Below are 22,131 nucleotides of genomic sequence, written 5' to 3'. Positions count from 1 at the left end.
TTAAAACAAACATTCTCACCAGGGTGAGCAGAGTGAAGTGCACCTAAATGCAGAAACCTGCCTCACATACACATACATGTGCATCATCATTACTCCTTATTTCACTTCACAATTACAATAAGCATTAAAAACATATCGGTGGCACTGGAACACACTCTACTCACCCATTACAAAAACCTGTCTCCTGATTGCCAACTTCCTGCTTTTAAAGGCAGAACTAGATCATGATTGGATGGCATCAGAGTGTCTCACCAATCCTGATGGACCAAATCTCCACACATGTACACCTGCAGTAAATAAACCACAATCAATTGGTGTCAAAGACATTCACTAAAACTCCACCCGGTTACACTTGTATGTCCATTTTTCAAGCAAAAATAGTTGTGAGCTATTTTTGCAAAAGTGAAAGTGGTAGGTGTGTCTGGGGGGGTTATAAATATTGAACCAATGAAAAGTATTAACAAGAGCTTGTGACTAAATAACTACATTGGAACACAGGTTCTTTCCATTTCCTGAAAACTGTTTTGGACATGCAAGGTTTCCACTCGACAATGACGATACGCATCTGCCTTTAGAGAGTTGAATTAAGACGGCGGTTTTCAATCAGTCCTCACTTGATCCTCATCTACGGAGAACAATGTTAAACTTGAATTCAACATCTGTTAAAGGAGAATTTTGGACTAAAGTTTTCTTACCTTTTCTATGACGTTATGATATCTTAGGATGAATGGTACAGTAGAACCATTTCATAACTGTCCCAAAAAAACAAACAAACAGAAGTCTCGCTAGACGAGATTGAAATCTCGAGATTTCAATCTCGTCTAGCGAGACTTCTGTTTTGTTTTTTTTTGCTGCATAGTGTTCTGTCACTATGAACGTCAGATCTCAAAAAAAAAAAAAAAAAAAAAAAAAAAAAAAGCTATTAAAATATGTGATCTAACCTAAGGCCTATCCGCGCACCTTTTAAGCTGTGGCGGCTCAGGGGTGGAGTTATGAAATGTTTCTACTGTACCATTCATCCTAAGATATCATAACGTCATAGAAAAGGTAAGAAACTTTAGTCCAAAATTCTCCTTTAAGCATTGTCTGGGTAAGATGGACAGGATACATCAAAGTTCTTGTTAACATGTTATACTGCAGTGAATGTGCAGTCAGACAGCATTTATAGACATGCAGAGGTTGTATTTTTATGCCCTTGTTCTTTCCAAACGCAGGAGTATTAAATTGTTGACATTTCTCCAGTCCAGGATACCCTCTTAAGCCAAATGTATTCTCAATTAGCAGACTGCTATTTTTGACAAAGTATGTGTCAGGCTTTAGTCAGGGAATTAATCCTTTTGACCAAGGTTTGGCGTGCAAGATGAGACAGTCCTTGGGGGGGGGGGGGGGGAGAAAAAAACAACAGCTATAGCATTTGTCCTAGTATGTTACTCATACCAAACAAACTAGACAGCTTAACTGTCCATTGGCCAACATGTCTATGAACAAAAACAAACTAAAATATTTGAATTCAAATTACTTCAAAAATCTGTTTAATTTAAGGGAAACTGATAATTGACATGAAGCGTATCATTCTATTGTGAGGACAATTCTGACATCACACCTTCCGATGCTTTGTGTGCGCCAAGAGTTCATGCAGTCATGCTGAAAATTCACATTTTCATGTAGGAAGGATGGCTGCACACAACACATTTGTCGTCCTTCAAATATTGTTACCGTCAGGCAGAAACCTTGCATCTCCATATTTCAACTTTTGATGTTTTTGTCAGAAATTAATACTCAACTTGGTCATACAAGAGCTTCGTGCTTAAGTAGTGAAAATCTATACGCCCGGTTGAGCTTGTAGATCTATTATATTTTCCATATTTTGGAAAATAAATTGAAAGTTTGTCTGTGGATTTCATGAATACTGAACCAATGAAAAGCATTAACAAGACTAAATACAAATAATAATAACCTGTGTTCCAATGTAGTTATTACCATTTCCTGAAAAGTAACAGGTTTGGGAAATGCAAGGTTTCCACCCGAGAGCGACGATACTGTATGTATACTCACAACAGAAGCATAAGATTCACCTTAAATACCAGTGAAGTTCCCCTTCAACAGATGTTGACTGCATGTAAATCCACGTATGTGAAGACTCCATGACAGTCTTAACTCTAATGCAAAACACTAAAGACACTTAAGAACAAGTTGCATATTGCTGCTTCTTAACCACTTTAACCCTATACGGTTGACCGGAGTCCCTCAGGACTCTACACTAGTGTATTTTCTGTTATTGTGGGGACCGATCGACAAGCTGCGTTGTGAGCTTGTCAATCTACTATTTTCTGCAAAAGCTTTTCCCACAATACGGACGCTGGGGTTTAAGTGGTCAGGTCTGTTTGTACTGTATAGAAACAAAGTAAAGTTGAAAAACAGCAGCACTACCAAGTTAGCAGCAGTGCATTGAACACTGGATTCAATTGACATAAAACCACTGAATGGTTAAATGAGCACTTCACCCATTTTCCTCACTAATGCTCGATAGAAGATGGCACTGTTTCTGTTTAATCACTCTGTGTCTCATTGGTGGGCTGCCTACCAGTGACATCATCGATGGGGATTCCAACGCTAATAGAAACTCGAGCCTTTTTCTTCCTGGAAAGTTTAGCGTGTTGAAATGGAAGCCGATTTTCTCGCATCAATTAAAAATGTTAAAAAGAAGTTTGAAATGACCTAGCCTGCCCAGCACTGTCCACAGCCCTCCTCTGAGACACAGACTGAGTATAATGAGCTTCTTATAATGAGCAATGGTGAGGACCAATTATAAGGATGGGTTGGAAATGGGTGAAGTGGCCCTTTAAAACATATATAGGCCTACAATATATTTGAATACGTATATACTGCTCCTGTTTTGAGTCAACATAATGAAATGAAATAAAGTGACATCAAGCATGATATATCTGATGACATAAAAATAAAACACCTTGGTTTCATTAAGGAATAAAATTGATGTTAGAATTGTGAAATCTACAGACCGAAAACTTTATGAAAAGAAAATTACAACAAAATCGTCTTTAAAAAAAAGAAAAAAGACCACACCTTCCCACGGTTTTCCTTTATGAAAATAAAAGTCAAGTCTGTCGAGGAGAAACAATACTGTCATTGAATGTGTCTGTGACCATCTCCCTCTTTCGGTCAATGATGCCTGATTTATGCTTCATCGTTACAGCGTTGTCTCGCGTCGAAAACAGCCGATCTAAAAAGCCGAGCCGTCGCGTAGTGGGCTTGTAGACCGGCTGTTTGCGCCACGCGGCACCGCCGCGCAACAAAGTATAAACCGGGCTTAATTGTGTCCGTTCCTCCCGGATTCACGCGCTAGCAGGGAGACGGCTGTGTTAGTATTTTCTTCCCATAGGGTTGGTGGGAGTCACTGGAAGTCTTGCTCAGTAGGAGCCGTAGCGATCCTGTCAACGACATAAAACATAACATTTCATCGGATTACATTTTAGTCCAGTCAGTAGCCACGTTTACATGGACACTTTTCTTCCAATCTGATTAAAATAAACCCGATTGAAGGTTTTGGATCAAGTGTTTACATGGGATGTGATCTAATCCGATCTGGTGTATACATAGACCTGTTTTCAATCAGATTAGCTGTGGCGCAAATGATGAAATACATTGCATTTTCCTGTATCCATTAGTAACTTTATATAATAATAATAATAATAATAATAATGATAATAATAATAATATATAATGCAAATGCACATAGCCAGCCCTAGCCTATAAACAATACATATTTGCGTCTGGCGGCCCATAAGAATATAATAGCATACATGTCATCCATGTCCATGGTCCATGGACAAGTGAATTCACGATAACAAAAAGGCTGTAGTTAATTAATATTTAGGCTACTTATAAAATGGCCTATTTTCTTATATTCCCTTACCCCAGTCCCGTTATTATTTATCTGATGAAGGTAGATATTGTGCAGGTGGTTTCTTAGGCTATCTATGATGGCATTAGTCCTCGGTTGTTCATTAGATCACAACAAAGAAGACAAGGTGGCGTTTTCAAAAAGTTACTGGCCAGGGGTCCGTTTCACGAAACCTGGATTAGGGATAAACCGGGTTTAATCGGCTATCCTGGCTTAAATTATCCAGGATCAGCCATGAATCGGTTTCACGAAAGCTGAGTTAGCTCGGCAGATTAATTTAGCCAGTAAACCTGGATATGTCTATCCATGATCCGGTTTCACGAAAGAAAATTGAAGCAATCCTGCCTTAGTTACCATGGCAATTTAGCTGTGAAGTTAGCCTGGTCCGGACCAGGCTAACAGCCAAGCTTTATTAATCCAGTGCCTTGTTCTTCAAGTTTTGTGAAATGGCTGTTAGTCCAATGACTCCAATCGTAAACCAATGAGTTTTTCCACACTTATTCAATTCTTATGCGAAAATCGAAGATCTACAAGCCCGAGAAAAAAAAATCGTATGGCGGCCGGTCCGGGGTCCCCGTGGCGGCCGGGAGTCCACGGGGGTCACCGCCCTCCCGTGGACCCCCGGACCCCTGTGTACCCCAGGACCCCCGTGGACCCCCGGACCACTGTGTACCCCCAGCCCCCCTTAGTAGTAAGTTAGTAAGTTAGAGCTGGTTAGTTAGTCTATCTACACATTAATGCAACGTTTACCTGCTTCCTACACGACGTTGTAACTTTATCTTAACATTTAATCACAAATGCAATTATATTTCATTTGATTTAAACCTCTTTCATTGATGTTATAATGAATGAATTAACGTGCCTGTTCAGAAACAACTCCAACCAGACAGGACATCTTTCTGTACAGACCTTTAGCCCTGAAACATGACTGTCATGGATGAACTTCAACCTGGTGTTTGCACTTTTTCTCTTTTTGCTCCGTACATATACATAAACGTTCATATTTATAATATAAAGTGACCTCATGGTCACGGATGTTATAATACTGTACGGGTTCTCAGAAGTATCCGTATCTTCATTAATGTTAAATAAAAAAGCTTTTTAATTTGATCGGTGGCCATTTTCTCCATACGCGACTCTATCGGTTGGGAGGTGTAATTGCACTCCGATACAGTATAACTCATGATGAGAACATGGCCGCCGATCGGATTAAAAGTCTTTTTTATTGAACAATACTGAACATACGGGTCCTTCTGAGGGCCCGCATTACCTGTTCAGAAACAGCTCTAAACAGACATGAAGCATCCCTCGCCATCATCTTCCTATACAGACCCAGGCTGGACAGATACTCATCCATGTTCACAAAATACTTCTTCAGTCCTTTCTGCATCATCATGCTGTCCTGTGTGAACATGTGTGTGTGTGTGACAAATACACTTCAATGTTAACATGTGTGTGTGTGTGTGTGTATGAGAAATACACTTTAATGATCAATAATACGGCGATAATTAAAGCAACAACTTTCTTCAGTGAGGCCTGTCAAACGCTCTGTTAGGACACAGTGCTGTTCATTCCCCATGGACTCAAACCTCCACTACCTGCGAGGTCTCCGACTTTTACTACCAAAATAAAGGCAACGATTTCGCTACTCGTCAAAACAAAGGCTGTTTTGTGTCGTTAGAAGTCTATTCTCCAGGGTGGGCAGCCTCTCAGGACCCCACCTTCTCTGTATAATACACTTTTTGGGGGGCAGAAAATAATATTTGTCTGCCAGATGGATTCGCTCCGCTGCGCCCCCTATCGATCTGGTCAATATAAATTACCAATGACCAGATCTGTAGGGGGCGCAGTGGAGCAAATACAATAATATCCATCTGCCCCATAAAGTGTATTATACAGAGAAGATGGGGTTCCGAGACGTTTCCCACCGTAGAGAATAGTTTACTAACAAGACAAAAAAATCTTTGTTTTGACGAGTAGCAGAATCGTTGTCTTTATTTTGACTAAAGTTGGAGACCTCGCACGGTAGTGGACTTTTCAGTCAATGTGAATAGCAGAGCTGCTGACAGAGCGTCTGGACCAGAACTGGTCCTGATGAAGACACACAGCAGGTCCTCATGAAGCTTAATTAAGGCAAAGCTTCTCAAAGTCTTCTCATGTCAAGGCCATCAGTGGTGTGAAGTAACTAAGTACATTTACTCAAGTACTGTTCTTATACAGTACACTTTTGAGTTATTATTTTTGGGCGGTGTAGCCGCCCCTATAAGTGGGGTTGGGACACCTCATTAGTATTAGTTTCCTGCATTGTGATTGGCCCACTTGGCCCACTTTCCTGTACTGTGATTGGCTGACTCTATTGGCTGACTCTATTCAGCACTGTGATTGGCTAGCGAGACACATGATGACATTAATAACCTATAAATAGTGCACTTCCAAAAATCTTTTTTTTTTGGAAGTGAGCTTCCATCACTATGATGACCACTGTGATGACCACACCGCCCACTTCACACTGGGTGTGATTTTTTTTACTTTACTGGAGCATTTCAGCATGTTCAGTTACTTTTACTTCTACTCGTGGTATAAAGTGATTAAGTACATTTACTCAACTACTGTTGTACTGTGTGCTTTTCAAAACATTTAGGAAAAAAATGTGCAGATTGTGCCAAGCTGTACGAGCTTGTAGATCTGCTATTTTTATCTATAAAATATGTTTAAAGTGGTTAAAATGATTGTGACGCTGTAGTAACGGCCGGGGACCCCCTGGAATTATTCAATATTTTCCAATTTTTTTTTAGAGTAAAACATAATATTATAAAAAAGTAACTCAGAATTGTAGTCAAGTACAGTGCTTGAGTACATGTACTTAGTTACTTTGATAAATAAATATATAGATAAACTAGAAAATGTGCTCCTCGGAGCACAAGTCTCCGCCAGCAGACCCGTGCTATTTTAATAGCACGGGTCGTCTTGGTAGAACGGGTCGTCTTGGTAGAATGCGCGTGGTTTTTGGTGTACTGTGGGGGCGAAAAATGTTCTTGAAGCAATGTGTCATATGGGAGTCGTCGTAATTGACTGGTTTGTTCAAATGCTTGTCTGTCTTCTTCATCTTCATTGTCTTGAACAGTTTCAGCAGTTGATTGGTGTGTTTGATCTATGTCAGTTTTCTCTAGTGCTACATAATGTATTTGATCAAGGTGGCCAATTGTTACAGTATTAAGACTTCAGCCTTGTTGTGTGATCAATTCAACTCTATAGTCCTCTTCTGTGTTACTGTTGTAGATGAGTATGCTTTCTTAGCTTTGGTCTTCTGCGCCTTTGCTTGACCAATGTTAGGTGTTCTCAGAGGGACACACACACACGCACGGATGGGTGATTTGTACTGGAAGGTACTGTTCCAATCAAGACTGATTGATCCTGTCTTACCTCACTTCAAAAACATAAATGGCTTTTTGAGGTGACACACCTATTTATAGGATTTTATTTCGTCATGCGTCCCTCTAGCCAATCAAAGGCATTGGTGTCAACATATTGACACGTGTCACGTGGAGCTTGACCAATGTTAGCTTGGCTAGGAGGGAGGTGAACACACGGCGGGACGAAGCGAAAACATACTCTCCACCTCCGGCGGAGACAATAATACAAAATAAATTCCAAATAAATAAAATAATAAATAAAATAATAAAATAATAAAATAAATAATAAATAATAAATAATACATACATAATACATAATACATAATACTTAAGTCCAATTTTAGGTAGTTTCACTTTACTGGAGTATTTCCAATTTTCAGTAGCCTATACTCTTACTTCTACTCCACTACGTCTCAGAGGCAAATATTGTACTTTTACTCCACTGCAATTATTTGAAAACTTTAGTAACTAGTTACGTTGTAGATTTTGATTATTATTACAAAACATACATTAATAACCACTTCAGCCCTATACATTTCGGCCATTTGAAAATAGCAGATCTACAAGCTCATAGGTCTGCCATTTTCAAAAGATTTTCATACATACGATTTTGTATACATTAGAAAACTTGTGAAATGGGACATTCTGCATAATGAGTACTTTCTACTTTTGGTATTCAAGTACATTTTGATACCATTACTTTTGTAATTTTTTAAGTCAATTTTGAATTCCGGACTTTTACTTGTAACAGAGTATTTCTACATTGCAGTATTGTTACTTTTACTCAAGTAAAACATGTGAGTACTTTTTCCTCAACTGATAAACACATGCATATTTCTCTGGATGAAGTCCTCTTGCTTGGTGAAAAGTCTCGTTGACAGTAACCCCCCCCACTACATACAAATTTGTGTTTCAGATTAAACTTTTCCTGATTTCATAGACTTGTTTGGCAACACTATCATTGTGTAGTGTTGTGATGGATTGATGTTAAAGGGTATTTTCAGACAGTTTAACCACTTGAACCAAAAAAACTAAACATCTTCGCTGAAAATAGCCAATCTACAAGCTCACAACACCTCATAGCACGAGGCGTTGTGAGCTTGTAGATCTGCTATTTTCGGCTAATGTTCCCCTCAGAATAGGGATGCTAGGGTTCAAGTGGTTAATGTAAAAATAATCCTATCACACAAAGATTAGGCGGCCCCCCTGTAGTAACTTTGAGGACCCCCTAGGGGTCCCGGACCCCCTGTTGAAGACCCCTGGCTTAGACTCTATAGATTGTTTAGTTTCCAGCATGTCTAGCATAGAGGGAGGCCATTCTAGGTGTAGGCTACTCTGTCCTCAACCCTGAGCCATCCAACCCTAGTTTGGGCCGCGAAGGCAATCTAGTTATTATTATTATTGTCTCCGCCGGAGGTGGAGAGTATGTTTTCGCTTCGTCCCGCCGTGTGTTAGCATGGCCCCTAGCCAAGCTAACATTGGTCAAGCTCCACGTGACACGTGTCAATATGTTGACACCAATGCCTTTGATTGGCTAGAGGGACGCATGACGAAATAAAATCCTATAAATAGGTGTGTCACTTCAAAAGGCCATTTATGCCTTTTGAAGTGAGGTAAGACAGGATCAATCAGTCTTGATTGGAACAAATCACCCGTCCGTGCGTGTGTGTGTCCCTCTGAGAACACCTAACATTGGTCAAGCAAAGGCGCAGAAGGCCAAAGCTAAGAAAACATACTCATCTACAACAGTAACACAGAAGAGGACTATAGAGTTGAATTGATCCCACAACAAGGCCGAAGTCTTAATACTGTAACAATTGGCCACCTTGATCAAATACATTATGTAGCACTAGAGAAAACTGACATAGATCAAACACACCAATCAACTGCTGAAACTGTTCAAGACAATGACGATGAAGAAGACAGACAAGCATTTGAACAAACCAGTCAATTACGACGACTCCCATATGACACATTGCTTCAAGAAGAACATTTTTTAGATGCAGACACTACATATTCAGTCGCCCCTGCAGAACACCAAAAACCACGCGCATTCTACCAAGACGACCCATTCTACCAAGACGACCCGTGCTATTAAAATAGCACGGGTCTGCTGGCGGAGACTTGTGCTCCGAGGAGCACATTTTCTAGTTATTATTATTATTATTATTATTATTATTATTATTATTATTATTATTATTATTATTATGTATGTGTAGCACCTCCGCTGTTATTATTATTATATTATTATTATTATGTATGTGTAGCACCTCAGCTGTTATTATTATTATTATATTATGATCATGTATGTTTGATTTGATTTTGATTTGATTTGAAAATTTTATTGGAGGATAAACCCCTTGAGATGCAGCATCTCGTCTTCCAGGGGGTCCTCAGGCACAACACACAAACACTGACACAAAACAATCACATAACATACAACAACAACAAAACATACACATAAGGGCTCTCACACCATCCCAGACCAGTCTACATCTGTTATGCCATAATAAAAATAATAATAATAAAAATGAAAAAATAAAATAATAATAAAACAATCAATTATGAAATCAAAAGCAAGAACAGTTAGATTTTAGGGAATCAAGCAGAGATATTTTGAAAACAGAAAATGAAATAATTGATCTAAGTAAAGTGGATAAATTGTTCCAATCAGAAGGTGCTTTAAACTTAAAAGAACGTCTCCCAATTTCTTTGTTTATACCGACAGGTACCTCAAAAACAGGTTGTTGTGTATGTCTTAATGGGTATCTTGAACTGAACGGACGTAAAAGCTCTTTCAAATAAGAAGGATAATTAAAGTAAATACATTTAAAAACAAAAAGCAACCAATGAAAATGTCTCCTATCATGAGGAGATAACCAGTTTAACGTATCATACAGAACACAGTGATGTGTACTGTAAGGACACCGGAGTACAAATCTACATATATTATTGTAAACTACATTTAACGAATGAAGATGTGTCTCAGAGGTGTTCTGATAAATGATGTCACAATAGTCAATGATAGGAAGTAGAAGCTGCTGAACAATATGTTTTCTTATTTGAAAAGTAAAACAGTTTATTGATCTATACATTAATCTGAGACCATTATTTACTTTACTCCTAAGAGAATCGATATGGGGCTTAAAAGAAAATTCCGAATCTAACCAAAGGCCTAAGTATTTGAATGTTTCCACTGTTTTAAGGGGAGAGCCATCTGTAAAAAAAATAGATAATTCAGAGGATGTACGATTAAGAAAATACCGAGTACCAAACACCATGCTGCACGACTTCTGCTTGTTTAATATAAGATTATTATTTAAAAGCCATTTTTGAACCAGATTGAATTCCGTTTGCAAGGAGCTTTGAATTTTGGATATATCACAATCAGATGTATAAATAGCTGTGTCATCAGCATATAACTGTATGGAGCAATTTGTACATATTTTGGGAAGATCATTAATGAAAATGGAAAAAAGTAAAGGACCTAAGATTGATCCTTGTGGTACACCCTTTTCCATCACCAAGAAATCCGATTTAACATCATTAAAAGAAACACACTGACGACGATTATGAAGGTAGGAACTAAACCAAAGTAATGCCTGTCGAGAAAGGCCAAAATCATAAAGTTTATCCAAAAGAAGATAATGATCAACTAAATCAAATTGTGTATTATGTGTAGCACCTCAGCTGTATCAGAAGATGGCAGGCTTTCCTAACATTCCGCATTCTGCGGCGTTTTTTTTTGCCTGGCGATGTCCTTTTTGGCACATATCAGGAGCCGTAGTGACGTCAGCCTTACGTAAGCGTGTGTGGGGTAGCGTTGCCATGTCTGCTTATTATAAGCGACTTTGGCTTGCTTTTCTGTTGCTTGTAAATATTGGTTAGTTGCAGGTTGCGGTTTTTTGGGCTTGTTTTTAAAGTGTAGTTGCTTATTTGGGCTTGTTTCCTAAACCAGTGGTTCTAAAATATTTTCATGTCAAGGACCCCCAATTAATATGTAATTATACAAGAACCCCCATAAAGTACTGTAGCCTACAGTAAGTTTGAGGTATTTGTTTTACTTTACTGGAGTATTTCCAATTTGCAGTACTTTTACTTCTACTCCTACATCTCAGAGGCAAATATCATACTTTTACTCCACTACAATACATTTGGATACCAATACGTTTGTACTTGTTTTTCTCAAGTAAATTCAGAATGTCTGACTTCTACTTTCAACAGAGTATGTCTACATTGCAGACAGTACTGTGTGTATATCTGTCTGTCTCTTATATGTCATCATGATTTGTGTGCATGGGGTTCTCATCTTAAACAAGCCAAGTGCTTAATGAGTCTTCCAGTTTAGTAGACCTTGTATTGTGAATTTGTACTTGTCTTCCATGTACTGATGTTCTCATGTCTTACTAAATAAAAGTACATCAATCAATCAATGATACTTTTACTTAAGTAAAACATTTGAGTACTTTTCCCACCACTGACTGAGCGCACTGGGTACAACAACACAAACCAATAAGTGTGTGCAAGTGCACTCTCGGTGCGCATAGCCGAACGCACCCTCATTTGCTTATTTATCTCGCAATATCTGGCAACACTGCTAGAGTAACCAAACGGGCCAAGATGGCGACGGAACCAAATAAGACTGAGATCCTGTCGATCTTCAAAAGACTCCGATCCGTCTCCACTAACAAGGTACAAACAAACAAACACACACCCTGTTCAGATGACTGGCGTTAGGCATCGGCCTCTGGATTGTCCGATTCCAGCTCCAGAACAGAGCTTACAGTCCAGATGCTAATGTTAATGCTAAGGCCCTGCTGTCAGTGTACGCTGGAGCTGCTGCTGTATAGAGCCACGTCACTCATTCTCTAAATGTCATTAAAAACAACCCTCTGATCTGATCCAGTTATCTGATCTGACTACAATGTGTTATTGGTCCCATATGGTCTGTCGTATTGTCGTATTTACTGTCTTGTTTCCTGTGTGAGTGCACGGATGTCTATCTGTCTCTCTCTACAGACTACAGGTATCTGTCTGTCGGTCTGTCTATCCTAATATCTATCTATCTTAATATCTATCTTAGTATCTATCTATCATTATATCTATCTTAGAATCTATCTATAATAGTATCTATCTATCTTAGTATCTATCTAGCTGTAGTATACAACCCTCGTAGACGTATTTATGATTCTGACGTTTTCAATCTACGAGAGTTGTAGGGTGCACTTCCCATAGTGACCTGGACTTTCTGCACTATGCCCCGTAGACACTCCAAACATTGTACAAAATGAAAATAAAGGCGCTTACCGCCGAGCCCCAAATGTTAACTGGGTCTACGGGGTAGTAGTGTAATGTAATAATCCATATCTTTCAATAAAGAAGTGTTTTAATGCCGTCTGTGGCCGAACGCCATTTTTTCACCCTCGTTTACTTCCTGTTTACATTTAGTGTAATTCCGGGTTTCACCGGATGCACCCCCTCACTTCCCGTCACTACCGCCCATTGGGAACTTCCGACAGAATCGGCCACAGACGGCATTAAAACACTTCTTTATTGAAAGATATGGATTATTACATTACACTACTACCCCGTAGACCCAGTTAACATTTGGGGCTCGGCGGTAAGCGCCTTTATTTTCATTTTGTACAATGTTTGGAGTGTCTACGGGGCATAGTGCAGAAAGTCCAGGTCACTATGGGAAGTGCACCCTACAACTCTCGTAGATTGAAAACGTCAGAATCATAAATACGTCTACGAGGGTTGTATACTACAGCTAGTATCTATCTATCGATCTAAGTTTTTCAGTATCTATCTCTCCATCTATCTGCTGCATATATACAGATAACAGTGAAACTCTTTCTAAACAGACATAGTTTTATGTTCTGTAGTTGTATTTACTTGCAGCTACATGATGGGGAAGATTATATCAATCATTTAGCTGGGTGGCCCCTGAAGGTCCCTGGACCTCACGTTGAGAACCATTGTTACTAGTTCAGTGATTCTCAACCTTTTTTTTTTCTATTTTTTTTTTTAATGTCAAGGTCACCCCAGTTTGATACCATTTTGATCTCTGGGTCTCCAAACTACACTGTTAAATCCTCAATGTTAATTTACTGTACACTCAAGTGTTACATACCGCCGTAAGGGTCCATTTGGACCACCTGGTGGTCCCCGGACGTAATGTTGAGAACCAGTGAATTAGATCTGTAATATGCAGGTTTCAAACTAATCTAAATCGGAGCTTCTCAACCTTTTCAGGCCACAACCCCCCCCAAAATAATCGTATTTGAACTGGGAACCCCCCACCCTGACAAGTACTTGGAATTGTAGGAGATAACGCATTACATTTAGTTTGACTCGGATCCACAGATAAGTATTGTGACAATAGCAGATCTACAATTGCTAGCTTGTAGATTGGCTATTTTCAAAACATTTGCCTTTATTTGACAATTTGGCCAATGTTTGACAATTTTTATAGTACTAGAGATTCGGGCTTCTTCGCGGCCCTCACATCTATAAGCCTGGCCCGCACATGTAGTCGCCTACAATATAAGCTATATAAACTGCCCTCAAAAAGATCATTATTATCGTTGATTAGTCACCTTCACAACGAGGTATAACTTGTAAGGATCGTGCAATCGTGGAATGAGTAACACAGCTAAACGTGTGGATAGCGCCTCCAAAAGAATTGTCAAAATCCCAAAATATGCTTCTGTTGGTAATCGCACTTGTTTTGATCAACCTGCCAGCACACACCTGCTGAGAGGTGTGTGTGCCAGTCACAGGTGTGTGTGACTGCCTGGCACCTGAACATGGGTCTTGCAACTTGGTGTGATGCTCCAAGCAGCAACACTGCCCCATGGAAAGATGTCACGTTTGTCCCTTCAGGATAAGGGCCATGGTGCAATAGGGCAAGTGAAGCTGGTGTTCCGTTCTGTTACTTTTTGTGGGCAGTTCATACTATTTTTACAATTATTGTGGGCATGCACATGGCTACATATTTAATGACAAACGCAATGCAACAACAGAGGACGCACTTGCAGACTTTTAGTTATGTGTGGGCAATGCGTGTGTCGCTATTGGTGACAGTTACAACACACACACACACACAGGGCAGCTTCACACGTTGTGATTCACAGAGAGAAGTTGCGGACCCCCAGCTAATCGGTTCGCGGAGGTCCCGCCTTTTACCTAGGTTTTTTAACTGCTTATAACTGATGGTTTATTTTAATTTTTTTATTATTGCATTCATTCATTCCACTGGTGTAATGTTTTTTAAATGTTTACCATGCTTCTTTTTATTGACCTCTGTATGAATGTATTGCACTGGAGCCGTTGAGCAAAGAAAATTTCCTTCGGGATTAATAAAGTATATATCTATCTATCTGTGCGCCGTTGTGCTACAGGCTATCGCAGCCTGATGAAACCACACCCTGATCCAACCTCACTTTTTTCCAGCCCAAATGGACAGAAAACGTTTACACACACTGCTGTTAAATAAGCTACAACATCAATGAGTCTAACCAAGGCATTGTGGTGTTGGAAAGTATGAGTCATTTCAATGCAGATTAAGAAAGACGCAAGCTAACATGGCAAGTTTGTCAAACGGAGGTTACATTTAGCGGAGCTTCTTATATTGTTTGTAAATTACATTACATAACAGTAATTTAGCAGACGCTTTTATCCAAAGCGACTTACAATAAGTAAAGGGTAACCCTAATAAATAAAGTCATTAACACGTTAACATGGTTAATAATTTTGTTCTTTGGGATGTACATGATGTACCCCCCCTCCCCCTCCCGAAATCATGTGGGGGTCCCAACCCACAGGTTGAGAACCACTTATCTATGATGGCATTTGATTGTGGAAGGCTGGGCTTGACATGAGATTCATTGAGACAAAGGCACACAAAACATAGATGGTTCTTCAGTGGTTCGTAAGGTTAGTGTAGGAGGGTTCCGGAAGAGTGTGCACCTAAACATTGCCGGAACCTCAAAGTGAAATTGGCTGCTTTTATATAATAAAGAATACATTTATGCTTTGGAAAATGGTCTGAAGGTAAAGTATACATGATTTGAACATGCTTCAACATTTGACATTTAAGGCCTAAGATTTCTACAATTGCCACAAATTGCTACACAACCTGTGGATGGCCAGTCAACATGGGCATAAACAAGAAGTTGAAGGGTACATTTAGGTCTGATAATGATGTACCTTGCATGTTCAAATCATGTATACAATACTTAACATTATTTCAGACCATTTTCCGAAGCATACTTTTCGTACATTTAGGAAACGATTGACAATTTAACATCGAGGTGTCCACTGAACCTGTATCCGTTGAGGTGCTATAACACTGGTTCTGAAAGTGAGGTCCCGGGGACCCCAAGGGGCTCCAGGGGGTCCCCAGCCAAATCAAGGAACAGTTTTGAATACTTAAGCCCTAATACATTTTGTCTATAGCAGATGTACAAGACTCACAACACTTGTCGATCTGCTATTTAAAAATGAAAACATGTTGATAACTCATCTGTTATGGACGTTCTCTAGTGGTTCTTCAGCTCTGTATATAAAACTGAGACGCAAGCAACTTGGATGCTATCTGCTAATTGGCAACAAGCTCCATTGACAGCCCATTCATGAAACAGAAACGTCCTATCTGATTGTATTAACCACTTCAACCCTCTTGATAAACTAGACCTGAGCTGTCTATGTACTTGGACAAAGCTCTGCTGTTTTTGGTAGAGATGCTCCTATCGGTGACTGATAGCGATCGGCCGATAATGCCTCTATCGGCTTTGATCGGGACATTCGAACACGGGTAAATTCACCGATCCGATCGCCATTGTATGGAGGAATATGATCTCTCGGTAAAACACCGCTGAATGGAGAAGTATACTCTCTCGGTAAAACACTGTTGTATGGAGAAGTGTTCTCTCACTGTTAAGCACAGTATCTCTCACAGGCTGCAGCTCCTATTATAATTCAACTGTAAGCCAGTGTTTTAGACATAAATTATTGTCTTTTATTGCTACAAAATAAATGATAACAATAAATTCTACATGCATAAATAATACAAAATAAAGAAAATTAAAATTTCCCACAACATCGGATCTGTGATCGGTATCGGCTGATCAAACTGATTCGGATCAGTGATCGGCCCCAAAAAACCTGATCGGAGCATCTCTAGTTTTTGGCTAATGTTGTCCCCAGAATATGGATGCCGTGGTTCAAACGATGATAAACTCAACCAATATTGCACCTGTGCAGACTGCAGATAATAACCTTCTTGTATCCGTAAAGGCTTGTTTTAAAATAAATAATAATAATGTTAATTATAATCCACTGTTGTCATGTTATGGGAAACTTTCTGTCAAAACACTTTGCAGCCATGATTTGACTGCACAGTGCACAGAGTGTTTGAGATGGGAAGTGCTCGGTACAAATCTCTTGACGTCCTGCATACACCACCTGTTTCAAAATGTACAGTACAGGATGTGGAGGGATTTAAAACGAGTGCTCTCTCTCAAGTACAATGTTAACCATCTAAGTAAAGTGAATGCTCTCAACTTTCTCAGTGGCACGATGCTTTCATATCTACGACAAAAACTTTGCAATTTATTTCCACGCAGGCTTGCTTTGACTGTTCAGCCAAAAACCCCAGCTGGGCCAGTATTACATATGGGGTGTTCTTGTGCATCGACTGCTCTGGAATCCACCGTTCACTTGGAGTGCACCTCAGTTTCATCAGGTAAGGCAGTGGGACATTATTATCAACTGTCAAGTAGCCTCAAAATGTCATCAACTCTCAATTGTTGCCATCTTAACCACTTTCAACCTTGCGTTGAAAAATAGCTGATTAATTGCAATGCTTTGTGTGTATTGGCTATTTTGCAATTTTCACGGGTTAGTATTTATGATTAGGAATTCTGGAATTATTCTAGCCATTGATTTTTGTTTTATAGATGATTTTCTCTGATTATGTGATTATTAAGTGAAAGTGATTAATTTAGTGTTTTCAGTATGTGGGTTTTAAGCATTAGCAAGAGCTTAATTACATTGGATCCATTGGAACACCGGTAAAAACAATCAACATTTCCTGAAAAGTTTTGGACACACGGTTTCCACCCCGCAACCATGATATAGTATATATAGATATGATCTAAAATAGTATATACGATATATTGAAGATTACTTTTTATTAGCAAGCAAAAGCGCTGTGCGATGGAGCATAAGTGGAACTATCATCTGTAGTGCGTGGGTCTAGTTGACCATGAGAAAGTTGTTTGTGGCACTCGGGTGGCGGAGTGGTAAAGTAGCTGTCCGGGGGTTCACTCCACGTGTTCCTACGGGCTGGGGCGGCATCAATACCTTTTTCTGGTTTATGATCCGGTCGCGAGCGTCATCCGTGTCATCAGGCGGAACCCGCAAGCCTCACCCTCCGGTAACTCCGGCAACGATCAAGGGCATTGTAATGGGGCCTACCTAATAAATCCTTAATGCGGCGTAGTTTAGCTTATTTTTTAAATACAAAATAAATATAAATGTGAGTGTACTTTCCGGAGACTATTTAGCGTCTGTCTACCTTTGTCATCCCACGGGGAAAGTCTATTCCATTTAAATAGGGATTGGGGAAACAAACAGGGGGAACCAAAACAAAGCGGCTCCACCAAACCGGAACCTGCAACTTCCGGAAGTGGAATTTCTTTTTTTTCCTTTTCAGTAGGCGTGGCCTAGACCGGATCACACAGGCAATTTAATAACGAATACCAGGCTTTCCTCCGAGGTGGAAAGACTGGTGATGCAAGGTTAGGCGGGAGGAGTAGGACGAAACAGCAGTGACAACACGTGTGGAGTAGGAATCAATTGACATAACTACTAATTTGGGGAGAAAAAGGGGCAAATAGAAAGAAAGTTGTTTGGCTGTTGATTTTCCATGTTATTCACTTTTCCCTTCAGATCGACTGAGTTAGACTCCAACTGGAATTGGTTCCAGCTCAGATGTATGCAAGTTGGCGGCAATGCCAATGCGGTAAGATTACCTATTGATTATGAGAAGTCTCTTAGACACATTGTCGTAATATTAGTTTGCATTCATGACTGTCATGACTTCATTTATCCCATTTAGACCGGGAAGGAATTTGTGTCATTTTTAGATTTCTTTGGCTATTGAAAATATCCTTTGAAATATCTTGAAAATGTTTGTAAATCGTTGAATATATATATATTTTTAAGCAAACATTTTCAATTCAAATCTTTGCTTCTGGGGGGTCCCCGGAACAAAACATTTTGCGATGGGGGTCCGCGGCGAAATGCATCATTTTGGGGGGTCCTTGACATGAAAAAGTTTGAGAACCACTGATTAAAGCAACAAAAGTTCTTTTTTTAAACTGTTAGGATTTAGAAGACATTTGTAGAATCCCCCCAGAAGCAAAGATTTGAGTTACAAATGTTCGCTTAAAAAAATATAAATGTATTCAAAGAATTTTCATGATTTTTCAGATCTACAAGCTCAGAGTGCCGCGCTATGAGCTTGCATATCTGCTATTTTTGAATAGCCCAAATAAATCTTAAAATGACACAGATGCGTCCCCAGTCTTAATGGATTAAATCAGTGGTTCTCAAACATTTTCATGTTACGTATTCCCAAATTGTATTTAGCACAGACACCCATTTGAGAATATTGTATGACCGGGACCCCCTTAAGATAAAAAATTGCCAAAACAACGTTTTTCAAATGTTTCTGAAAATAGACGATCTAAAAGCTGTGAGCTTGTACATCGGCTACTTTCGAATACCTTAGCTAAAGTATAAACTAGGCTTAATGTGGGTAAACCGATTTTGATGCAATTTAAGTAACTCATTTAGCTGGGGAACCCCTGGGGGTCCCGGCACCCCACTTAACTTTGAGAACCACTGATTTGAAAGGCCAATATCATAAAAGCCAGTATCAGCCAACGGTATCTTTTCAAGCCTTCACAATCTGATGGACATTTGTTATATGTAACCTAGTTATGATGACCATGCAGACTTACCTTGCTCTTGTGTTCCCATGTTTGTGTTACTTAGGCTTGTTTTTCTTGACCTATAGTTTCAATGTACAGATTATTATTTTTACAGTTATTCTTTTTAGACAGGCAGTGGTGGAAAAAGTACTCACATTTTTTACTTGAGTAAAAGTATCAATACTGCAATAATGAAATACTCTTGTTACAAGTAAAAGTCCGGATTTCAAAATGTACTTGAGTAAAAGTACAAAAGCATTGGCATCAAAATGTACTTAAAGTACCAAAAGTAAAAGTACTCATTATGCCGAATGTCCCATTTAAATCTTTCAAATGTATAAAAATCTTTTGAAAATAGCAGATCTACAACATCTACACATTTCATCTAAATCTACAAAGTAACTAGTAACTAAAGTTTTGAAAAAATGTAGTGAAGTAAAAGTACAATATTTTGATCTAAGATGTAGTGGAGTAGACTTAAGTACAGTACTTAGTTACTTTCCACCACTGATGCTAGGTTTTAGATTTTACTCTTGGTCCTAGTTTACTGAGGCACTAACTACACTGTCTCTCTGCATGTGACGTATGTGTTTACCTTGCTTATTGTAAGTCGCTCTGGTTTAGAGCGTCTGATAAATGCAGTGGTGTGTTCTAGATTTTTTTGGAGGGTATACTATGATTATTCCCTGCCTCCCACACGCACGGCATGCGCGCGTCTATAATTAATTAAATGTCAAAATGTTGCGCGCGCGCTTTGCGTTGTGTGGCCCACACACAATATGCTTTGTACTGATTTTCTCGTGTTTCTGATGTTAATCACCTGAACTCAACCACTTCTGCGCTGCTTTTAGCCTTAGATGCATTTTCAATGCAAAGCAAGGATTATTACCATGTAAGAGCGCAAGGATTGTTATTAATAGATACTGATTAGGCTTATCAGATATAATAGCAGTGTTAACAGCAAGCATTCATGTATCTATTACAGAATAGTATTAACTTGGCATTGGCCTTATTGAGTGTAGTGTCAGCAGATGAGAGCAGAGAGAGAGAGATTCTGTCTGCCTGATTAGAGTACTTCATTAGTATTCACGTCGTTGAGTTAATGTGTGAATTCCGTCGCAGCCATTACTCATCACCTCAAGAACAATAGCTACACACATGATAAGCCATCAACTCAGAGTTACTCTAGACCAGTGGTAACCAACCTTTTCAAGCTCAAGAGCACATCTTATTTCCAATTGTAAGCCATGATCTACCACTAAAATATGTTTTTTTAAAAACACTTGCACAATTGCAATTTCTGACAGGCTCAATGCATGTGCATACATCCACACAAAGACTAGTAGTTTAAATAAGAATAAAGATAATAGTTATGTAATCAATGCCTAAATATTAAGAAAAACGTATTAGAAATATAAATATTAGGACAAAAATACAAATAAACTTCTTTGTTGAGTTATTTTTAAATAAAACAAAACACAAAGGACATGAAATAAATTGCTTTAACAGATTTCTTCTCTTCAATGCACAATATTTAGTTTCTCAGTTCTCAATTTCTCAGAATTTTCACATTTACAGAGATTCTGTTCAAATGACAAAAATGCATCCATGACCATATATTTGCACAGATATGGTGACAGATACAATACTCTCAGGATCAGCCCACCTTTAATGAGACTTCTGTGACTGCACATTATCTGCAAGCCATTTGAAATCTGGTTGATACTTAGTGAATGCCAGTCTGAAGCAGTCATTAAGATGTGAGTCAGTCATACAAGTTCTAAACTTGGATTTTATTATTTTCAAGTAGGTATGCAGCTTAAGTGCACAAGACACAATCAGGGTATACTTCACAAGTGACCAAAAGTCCAGGTTTCTAGCTCTGCCCTCCAGTTGGTAGTCAGTTAGTAGTTCAAAAATCTCCATTTCAACACCTGTAGTTAATGCAAACACATCCTGCATTTTAACTGACAGCTGTTCAATGTCAATACTGAGGAAAGAGTCTGATACAAAAGCAGCTACTTAACTCATGCCTTGTACCTCAACAAATCTACGGACAAATTCTGATTTCAGTCCAATAACCAAGCATCGTCAGACATCAATGATCTGCTCATACTCCTCGTCCCTCGACTTCAGAAAAATGATGATCTCTGGCAGTAAATCCAGAAAACGCTGCAGCACGCTGCCCCGACTGAGCCACCTAACGTCTGCATGAAGTATCAAACCTCCATAATTATGCAGAGTCAGTGCTCATTGACATTTTCAGATTCTTCTTTAAGAAGATTAGTTAACATTCTTTGAAAGGTTATGATTTTTTCCCATTCCAAGTGGCTATGACTGACTTCCAAAGTTTGCAGGCCTTGGGTAGACAACCCGGCCTGGCGGAGATTGGCGGAGATCTGCACTCTGAGGAGGACCATTCTAGTTAAGGCAGTCCATCAATTCTACATGGCTCAGCCCTTTAGTAACTCTTGCCTTAATTTTTCATACATCACAGGCAGCACACTTGTGCTCAGTGGTGTAAAGTAACTAAGTACATTTACTCAAGTACTGTAGACTTTTGAGGTATTTTTACTTTACTGGAGTATATCCAATATTCAATATTTTTACTCCACTACGATTATTTCAAAACTTTAGTTACTAGCTACTTTGCAGATATACATCTAAATGTATTATATTATAAATCATACATTAACCACTTTAGCCCTATCTTATAACTATCTGAAAATAGATGATCTACAAGCTCACAACATGCATCGCAACGCATTGTGAGCTTGTAGATCTGCTATTT

The 22,131-nt window shown here is 39.1% G+C and overlaps 1 protein-coding gene across 3 annotated transcripts in view; it reads left to right on the top strand.

Moving 5' to 3' along the window:
• The first annotated feature begins 11,898 nt into the window (after positions 1–11,898).
• arfgap2 (ADP-ribosylation factor GTPase activating protein 2) overlaps positions 11,899–22,131 on the top strand; it is a 42,525-nt gene continuing 32,292 nt past the window's right edge. For all 3 annotated transcript variants that reach the window (XM_080429065.1, XM_080429064.1, XM_080429063.1), the window contains exons 1-3: positions 11,899–12,027; positions 16,968–17,086; positions 18,295–18,367. In XM_080429065.1, the coding sequence (XP_080285191.1) occupies positions 11,956–12,027; positions 16,968–17,086; positions 18,295–18,367 (264 nt within the window). In that variant the 5' untranslated portion in view covers positions 11,899–11,955. The remainder of the gene's footprint in view (positions 12,028–16,967; positions 17,087–18,294; positions 18,368–22,131) is intronic.

Source organism: Gymnoscopelus braueri, assembly GCF_963280865.1.
Source record: "Gymnoscopelus braueri genome assembly, chromosome: 1".
NCBI lineage: Eukaryota > Metazoa > Chordata > Actinopteri > Myctophiformes > Myctophidae > Gymnoscopelus > Gymnoscopelus braueri.
This window is presented reverse-complemented; position numbering and strand designations above follow the sequence as displayed.